Below are 9,361 nucleotides of genomic sequence, written 5' to 3' on the forward strand. Positions count from 1 at the left end.
GCGCTGCATGCACGCATGCCACTTGTCACGTTGGAAGTTTCTGAAGTCAGAGTGGGGGTGCAGGTGTCCGAAAATGAGACGCTCGTTCGTCTGGAATTGGAAGGAACAAAAGTGGTTTTTCGAAAACCCTTCCACTCACCTGCACCATTCATCTTCTACCTCTGAACCCAAACCTCCATTTTCTCCATCTTCTCTCTAAAGCTTCCAACTTCTCTCTACGAAAAATCTCACGTTTATTCTCCAATCACAGTTTCAGAACCATAGGAACGCTCTCTGAGACGTGGGCGTTATTTTGGACCGAATAGAAGTAGGATCTAAACTGGTAAGTCCTCTCTTCCCGTCATTCGTCCCTTAGGTTTCATGCGAACCAGTTTCTGGGTTCATGCATGAGTAAGATCTGAGTTATTTTGATTTTTGTGTATAGATTTAAGTGGAGTTAGTAAGTGAACCTGGAGTAGAAAGCTATTAGAGGAAGCACCATAACCTTGCATTAGGGCGAACACTGCTAACCAGGTAAGGGAAGCTTATATGTTTAATTTATACTTGTATGTTGTGTAATCTGGATTGCATGTATGAAAAGTATGATGTTTGAGCTGTATGGACGACCACTGTTATGGAATATGATTTCTGATTTTGATTGATCTGCATGTTGGTTTGATACGTATGAAAAATGGATGTTATGTTGTATGAAGTAAATCTGTATTTTGATGTTGAATATGAAGTTACTGGAATGCATGTTATAAAGTTTATAAATTGAAAATCCTATGAATTATAAAGTATAAATTTAAAGGTTGAAAATCTGGAAATTTGTTAAGTTTGAGAAATCTGAAACTTAAATCATCCCCTTGATAAATGACGCTCGTCATCGTACGGTCATAGACCGTTCGGTTTCCCTTAAAATAACTTAGAATGGAATTTCTTTCATTTGGAAAGAATTCTGCTCGAGAACGAGCGTCCCCAATTGAATGTCTGAGCGTTCGGTTCAGCTCAGCTGTATATAAATATTTGAAACTTTATGAATACGTAACGCTCGGTCTTTAACCGAAGCGTTCGTCCTTAATAGCGTTCGGCCTTATGTCGAGCGTTCGTCCTTAGTATCGTTCGGCCTTATGTCGAACGTTCGTCCTAAATAGCGCTCGGTCTTATAACGAGCGTCCGTTCTAAATCTCGCTAGGTCTCATACCAAGCGCTCGTACTAATTGGATAAATGTCTGATAAAATAGCGTTCGTTCAAAGTATTAAGTATTTATTTTCTTTACGTTCGTTCAATTCCTGGCATTAGTTTTCATATGCAAATCTCTTCAAATAAAATTCTAAGTGTTCTTGACCCTCCATTGTGCATTAAATCTGGACCAAGTTTTTATCACTATTATTTTCTAAGTACCCGTACACTTCAAGTCGAGTCAGTTCATTTAACTGGCCAAACAGAAATTACGTTCGTTACATATATTTTCCTGAGTATCCAGTAACTTCATTTGGACGTTCGTCCTAAGTTTTCAGTGGACTGAGCGTTCGTCATTTTTTTACTTCTAAATCTAAAGATGAAAAAGATGATGAAATATGATAAATTAAAGTGTGAACGCCATATGGAGCGAATTTATGATGTTGGATTTTGGACGAGCGTTCCAGGGAGGAATGTCTCATATATGATTGAATATTGAATTGGTAAAGTATGACTGTCCGTGATACTCATCTTTATGTAGAAGGGGGTAGTCATGCGTGGGAATGGCAGGAGGTTCTTCGTTCATCGCTTAGTTATGGGCGAGGGATTAACCTCGAGTGGTAGCTGATTAGGTATATCCCGGCTAATACACCACTCGGGTGCAAGGACGCCTGTAGCTACACGGTTCATACAGTCCGGACGGTCGTCTAGAATATATATAAATTTACTATGTTACATTATGTTGAATTGTATGTTGTGCGTGTGCATTTGAAATGTTGAATGAGTATGTTGAATGTATGAATTAAATATTATAAGCTTACCCTTTCGTTTTCCTTGTGTTGTCAATTGTCCTTGTACGTTCGTCCTGTCTTGCAATGATCATCCGTTGTGGATGTGAGCAGATGGTGGTGCGTCCCTTGAAGAAATGCTGGAAGAAGAAAATTTGGATGAAGCTAATCTGGTGGAAGTAGAAGTAAAGGCCGAGCCTTAGAGCGCTCGTTAGATTAGATTGTAAATGTTTAGTTTATTTTTGGACGTTCGGTTATATGTTTTGGTAAAACCGTTCGTTATTAGTGCTCGTTGTTTTGAGCTGTATATTGAAACGCTGCCTCTTAAGCCGTTTGGATTTTGGAACTCGGTTATTTGTAAAGACTGCTTAATTACTGTTAATTGTAATTAATTCTAATTTATGGTGATTACTGTATTTTGGGATGTTACACCGTGCTAAAAGAAAAAAGAAAGAGAAATTGAAAGATAAGCCCGGGATTGCGGTGACAAATCCATTTTGCACACCTCATTGGAAGAAATACCGAACATCTACGCATGCCCTTATAATAGTATGCTGAAGTGATGTGATGTCTCTGTGTTGTGTGTTCTGTGTTTAAGACATAAATGTTTTTTTTTTGTTTTTTCTATTGGTTTACATCTTGAGATGGATTCATCCATCACCTTCGATTGTGTTGTGCTGTGTGTTGTGTATGTGACTCTTGATTCTGTCCACCACAGTCCAAAGAAAAAGTAGCTTTCAACCCTGTACTAGAATGGTGTATATTTTATTCTGGTTTTAAATCTTGTACACAAAATTAATGTAGTTTAATTGTCATTAAAAAATGTTTAAATTTTTTAACGGTTTGTACATGTGTACATTTACTTTTCGTATCTCCACGTCCAAGAACTAGATCTCTTCAGCAGCCAACAGACACAGAATTTACAAGACCGGTTTTTGCTCCTTATCTTAAGCTTCTGTAAAAGTTTTATCTCGCCTTCACACAACATTGCCACCTACCATTTGCTGTAGTTTTTTTGGTTTTTCAAATCTTGGGGTTGTTGAAAGTTTTGAACTTTCTTGATTCAATTGCAAGTATGGTCTTGAATGCATACTTCTAAGAAAAGGGTACCTTTCAACTTTTTGAACGCTTCTTCTTCGTCATGTATGTATCTATGTACTTGATGAGCATGTGCTGCCTCGTGTCATTGGATGTGTGAATTTTCTTAACTCATTTCACAGAGGTCATGCATTATTCTGGCTCCTACTGCTGCTTCTCTCTGCATCCAAGACCTGGTGTCGGTTTAGACTTAGAATTCCTGATTCCGGATTGTTGAAGTAAGTAAACTTATTACCAGTGTTTGGTTAATGGGAGATTTATTATTCAGTATTCTCTTGAGATTTATTAGTGTTTGGTTTTTCTTGTGAGAACCTGATAAAATTAACACACTTAAATCCATTCTCTGATCACTGTTTTAAATTACCTGCCACGTCAAAATTCCACTAAATCCTCTCTACATGCACTGAATGCCATATGTCAATTTGGAAGCTTCTAAAATCAGTATTGGAAACCAGGTGGCAGTGAATAACTGCTCAACCGTTTGACGAGGGAGAGAAAGTGATTTCTCTGAAAAACACTTCTCTTCATTCCATGCAATCACATTCTTCCTCTCCAATTTCTGATCTTCCATATTCTCTGCATTTCTCTGCACTCTTTCATCTCCTCTCTGAAGTAACTCACCATAATCTACTCCAATCCCATTTCAGAACCAGTAGAAAAGTTCCCTGCACCGTGAGTATCAAGTTGATCCGAACAGAATTGAGAACTGAACTGGTAAGTTCTCATTCTGCATAATTGTTCATTTAGTTTATGCGAACCAAAATTCTGGTTGCATGCAGAATTAGAAATCTGATCTGTGATGATTTTGGTGTATTAGATTTAGTGGAAGTGGTTGAGTGATTTACTGGATAGAAAGCCGTGAGTGCTAGAGTGAAATTTTAAGCAATTTGGAGAATACTGCAGTAACAGGTAAGGGAAGCTTTAGTAATTTCATTTAATATATGTTTGATCTGTATGACAGTAATGAATAATGTTGAATGTCTGAAATGTATGAAATACGTGATGTGTAATTATGTGTGAAAAGAACTTGTTGTACTGGTTGCATATGAAAGATGAATACTGTGGAAGTGTGCTGGTTGTCTGAAATGTATGCCATAGATGAATTTTGAGTGTGTGCATGAATCAGCAGAGTTGAACTGGATGTATATCAGAAATGTTGTTTGAAATTATGCAGAAAATGAAATGTATGGACTGTATTATGATTTGAATTCTGGATGATTTGGAATGATACGTTTGAATTGGGAAATTCTGTAAGGTATGAAATAATGTTGGAAATAAAATTCTAAGTTTATGAATCATATGAAAATCGGTGAAGTTATCGAGTTGAAAAATCTGGAAATTTCATCTTCTCTGATTGATCATGTGCGCTCGTTATCGAACGGTCTTATACCGTTCGGTTTCCCTGGAACATCACTTAAAATGAGGATCCTTTCATTTGGAAAGGACTCTGATTTAGAACGAGCGTTATTGGTGTTAAGAGTTAGGCGTGAGCGTTCGGCTTAGCCTAGCGTGTCCAACCATTGAAAAATAGTTAAGTATAGTTGGGACGCTCGGTTTTGTTTACCAGCGTTCGTCATAAGGGGCGCTTAGTATTTTACTGAGCGTTCGTCCAAAGTAACTCTCGATCTTAGATTGAGCGTTCGTCCTAGTTAGCGTTCGGTCTGATAACGGACGTTCGTTCAAGTGCACGTGCGTTCAAATGCGCGTTCGTTCAAAGTACACGTTCGTTCTACTTGGTGCTCGATCATTGATCTGGCGTTCGTTCTGAGCAGCGTTCGGTTTTGTAATTGAACGCTCGTCTTTCATGGCTTCGTGAGCGAAACGTATCTGGCGTTCGTCCAAATTATTAATTAACGTTCGGTCTTAGACTGGCAGTGTTGTTTTCTGAATTCAATTATATTTGGTTGTTTATCTAAATAATTCTTACTGGTTTAATTCTTTGGATTCTGCCTGGAGTCTTTATACTTAAAATTTTTCTAAGTATTATCCATAAATTCTAAGATCAAGCTTTTTAAAGTATTAAGTGTCATCAAGTATCAAGGGATAAATGGCTCGTTTCTATCGTTCAGAAACGTGGATGTATGAGTACTGCAATATGTTCCTTCCTATCTATTGAGTGATGGTTGTTCCTTAAAAGTAAGAGAGTGAATACAGAATGAAAATTTGATTAAGAGAAATTGTGAATATGTGCGAATTATGGATTGAATGGATTTATTGGAATGGATTGTGAAAGAGCGTTCCAAGGAGGAACGTCTCCATGATGTGAATATGAGAAGTAGTGTAGTATGACCATGGATAAGCTACTGATGGCTGTTCATCCTGATATTCCGTGATTGCTCATCCTCATGTAGAGGAGAGTAGTTCATGCGTGGGAATGGCAGGAGGCCCTAGTCCTTATAGTACTTGGGCTGATAAGGGTTAACCTCGGGTGGCAGCTGTTGAGGGTATCCCAGTTACTACATCACCCGGGTGCAAAGAACGCCTGTAGATACATGGATCATACAGTCCGGACAGTCTATAATTATGAGAATTTGAATGAGTTCCTTTATGCGTGGATTTATGTTTAATGTTGTATGAACTGTATGATTGATTTTATTATGTTAAATCATGTTGATTGTATTGAATTAAATTACCTAAGCTTACCCTTGCAATTTTCCTTGTGTTGTCTACTGTTTCTGTATGTCCGTCTTGTCAATGCAATGATCATCCGTTGTGGATGTGAGCAGACGGTGAGGCTCCCCTTGAATCTATGCTGGAAGAAGAAAATTTGGAGGATGCCAACCTTGTGGAAGTTGAAGTTAAAGCTGAGCAGTAGAGGCTCGTTCTATAGCAGCTTTTAGAATTTTGGGTGCTGTATTTTGATATTCTGTATGTAGTTTTACAGCACTGTTTATACAGTATTAGCAATAGTTAGTCTTCCTGTATAGCATTTTGGGACGTTGACTGTATAGTGTTGCAGAACGTTGGTCCAGTAACTGGTTCTGTTTTTTTTATTTCTGAGTACTGTTATGTGCTGTATGTTCAGTTTTAGATTTCTGAACAGCTTCTGTAAATTACTGTACGTGCTGTTTTATTTTGGAACAGCTGTTATTTATATTAAGACTGTATTGTGTTTACTGTAAATGTGATTAGTTCTGATTAATGGTAATTATCATTTATTGGGATGTTACATTTATTGGTATCAGAGCAGTTTTGTTCTTTTAAGGACATATAGGGTATGAGTGCACTGTGCTTTTCGTTGTGTGCTTGATATGTGTTTGATGAGTTAGTAATTTTTAACTCTTGAACATAGCTAACGTACGTTTTCTCTGATCCAGAAAACGAATGGCTCCTAGACTTCCTCCCCCACCTCAGCCGAACGAATCTGATGCAACAGTTAGTGCCCGTGTGTTGGAGGCAGTCATAGACAGGCTTCAACAACAGAACGCAACTTTGGTGGAGCAGAACGCTGCCTTGATGAGGCAAAACCAGGAAGCAATGCAAAGTATGGAGGCTTCTCGTGTTCATTCAGAAGCAACGCAGAGACAACTAATGGATATTTTGGCAGCTGGCCGAGGCACACCAGGAGCCTCTTCTTCTAACGCTGCACCTCATGCAGAATGGAGTTTAGAGAGTTTATTGCAGCACCATCCAGCCAAATTCAATGGCAAAGGGCTTCCGGATGAAGCTGATCAATGGTTGAGGGATATGGAGCGTATCTATGATGCCAAAAGATGTCCAAATGAAAATCGTTTGGCATTTACAGAGTACTTATTGACTGGTGAAGCTAGTCATTGGTGGGCGAGCATGAAGGCCATCCTAACAGATGCGCAGAATCCAATTTCCTGGGAGGTTTTTAGAACCAAATTTTATGAAGAGTATTTTCCTGATAGTGTGCGGTTTGCTAAGGAAGTGGAGTTCCTTCAACTGGTGCAAGGTGGTATGTCCGTCTCGGAATACACCAACAAATTTAAGCATCTGGTCCGTTTTAACACCATGGCTACAAACGAAGAATGGCAGTGCAGGAAGTTTGAGAATGGACTTAGAAGTGATTTGAAAGTGTTGATATCCTGCCTGTGCATTCGGTCTTTCCCTGCCATGGTTGAAAGAGCAAAGGTACTGGAGAAGAACGTTGCTGAGGCTGAACAACTGAAGAAGCAGCAGATGAATAGGGGGCAGGTGGTATCCAGAAACACAACGAACGTAAGAAGGTCCCCATACGTTCGTCCAACTCAATCATCAGGTGGATCACAAGCCTTGGTCACTGTTGGCCAAACTGGGCAGCAGAGGAGTCTGACGTGTTATCAGTGTGGAGGACCGCATTTGAGATGGGCGTGTCCTCAACTTGCTGGAGGGAAACATTGCAACAAATGTGGGAGGAACGGACACTCGGATCAGGAGTGTAATATGGGAGGCCGTGCAGTGATGAGACCTCCAAATGCTGGAAGAACTCAACAGGGAAGAGGTGGACGTGCACAAGCAACAGGAAGGGTGTATGCCATTACTGGTGCTGAAGCTGCTCGTTCAGGTACACTAATCACCAGTACTTGCTTACTGTTTGGGAAGCCGTGTGATGTGTTGTATGATTCGGGGGCAACTCATTCCTTCATCTCGAAGGCGTGTGTTGAGAAGCTGGGATTAGTGGAGAGCGAATTACAGTTTGATCTGGTGGTGTCAACCCCAGCAGCTGGTGGGATTAAGACATCTACAGTTTGTGTGAGATGTCCTATAGAAGTTGAGGGACGTAAATATAAAGTTAATCTCATTTGCCTACCCCTTCAAGACTTAGAAATAATTTTGGGGATGGATTGGTTGAATGTCAATCGGATCCTCATTGATTGTGGGAAGAAGGAGTTGATCTTCCCAAATGAAGAAGAAGAAGAACTGTCTATTACTCTTGGACAGTTTAAGGAGGACATTATGGAGGGAGCAAGCTGCTTTCTGATTATGACGTATGGAGATGATGAGATAGAGCGTTCATCCACTATTGATAACAGTGGAGGACGAACTGTAATAGATGAATTTTCGGATGTTTTTCCGGATGAAGTCCCTGGTCTACCTCCCATCCGTGAGGTAGAATTCACCATTGAGTTGGTAACTACTGCTGCACCCATCTCGGTTCAACCTTACAGAATGGCACCAGCTGAGTTGGTAGAGCTTAAGAAGCAAATTGAAGATTTAATGGATAAGAAGTTCATCAGGCCGAGTGCTTCTCCTTGGGGAGCGCCTGTATTGTTGGTAAAGAAGAAGGATGGCAGCTCACGGCTATGCATTGACTATAGACAACTCAATAAGCTGACCATCAAGAACAAGTATCCTCTTCCAAGGATTGATGACCTGCTGGACCAGTTGCATGGTGCGTGTGTATTTTCTAAGATTGATCTACGTTCGGGCTATCATCAAATCAGAGTTAAAGAGGAGGACATTCAGAAGACTGCATTTCGGTCACGCTATGGCCATTATGAGTATGTGGTGATGCCCTTTGGAGTGACAAACGCACCTGCAATCTTCATGGATTACATGAACAGAATTTTTAGACCGTACCTGGATAAATTTGTTGTGGTGTTTATTGATGATATCCTCATTTATTCCAAGAGCTTTGAAGAGCATGAAGACCATTTGAGGACTGTCTTGAGTGTATTGAGGGAGAAAGAACTGTATGCCAAGCGTTCAAAGTGTGAATTCTGGATGAAGGAGATCCAATTTTTGGGACACGTTGTGTCTGCTGGTGGTATTGCAGTGGATCCAGCCAAGGTGAAGGCAGTGCTGGATTGGGAGAGTCCACGTTCTGTAACAGAAGTTAGGAGCTTTGTGGGGCTTGCGGGCTACTATAGGCGATTTATTGAGGGATTTTCTAAGATAGTAGCCCCTCTAACTTACCTCACCAGGAAGGACCAGCCGTTTGCTTGGACTGATAGATGTGAGGAGAGCTTTCAGGAATTGAAGAAGAAATTAACAAGCGCTCCTGTGTGGTCATTCCAGACACGGCCAAACCTTTTGAGGTATATTGTGATGCATCGTATCAAGGTTTGGGCTGTGTACTGATGCAGGAACGAAGGGCAGTGGCATACGCTTCTAGGCAGTTAAAAATTCATGAGAAGAATTACCCCACACACGACTTGGAGCTGGCAGCAGTCGTGTTTGCTTTAAAAATCTGGAGGCATTATCTGTATGGTGCAACGTTTCAAGTATTTAGTGATCACAAGAGTCTCAAGTACCTCTTTGATCAAAAGGAGTTGAATATGAGGCAAAGGAGGTGGCTTGAATTCTTGAAGGATTACGAATTTGAATTACTGTATCATCCTGGAAAAGCAAACGTGGTGGCTGATGCATT

The 9,361-nt window shown here is 40.2% G+C and overlaps 1 protein-coding gene and 1 long non-coding RNA gene across 2 annotated transcripts; both read left to right on the plus strand.

The window, feature by feature from the left end:
- The first annotated feature begins 32 nt into the window (after positions 1-32).
- On the plus strand, positions 33-2,789 carry LOC148199043 (uncharacterized). The gene is made up of 3 exons (XR_015786047.1): positions 33-322; positions 425-513; positions 2,065-2,789. It is a non-coding gene; the product is annotated as an uncharacterized LOC148199043 (long non-coding RNA).
- Positions 2,790-3,599: 810 nt separating this feature from the next.
- LOC148199044 (uncharacterized) lies at positions 3,600-9,072 on the plus strand. The gene is made up of 2 exons (XM_088112045.1): positions 3,600-3,957; positions 5,775-9,072. The coding sequence occupies exon 2, from the start codon at positions 6,373-6,375 to the stop codon at positions 9,070-9,072; it is 2,700 nt and encodes an 899-aa protein (XP_087968171.1). The 5' UTR covers positions 3,600-3,957; positions 5,775-6,372.
- The last annotated feature ends 289 nt before the right edge of the window (positions 9,073-9,361 follow it).

This window comes from Vigna umbellata, chromosome 4, assembly GCF_029865625.1.
Source record: "Vigna umbellata cultivar VRB3 chromosome 4, Vumbellata_1.0, whole genome shotgun sequence".
Taxonomy (NCBI): domain Eukaryota; kingdom Viridiplantae; phylum Streptophyta; class Magnoliopsida; order Fabales; family Fabaceae; genus Vigna; species Vigna umbellata.

Bases quoted from the DNA above. Each gene is read 5' to 3' on its own strand.
- LOC148199044 (XM_088112045.1), top strand. From the start codon at position 6,373: ATGGCTCCTAGACTTCCTCCCCCACCTCAGCCGAACGAATCTGATGCA.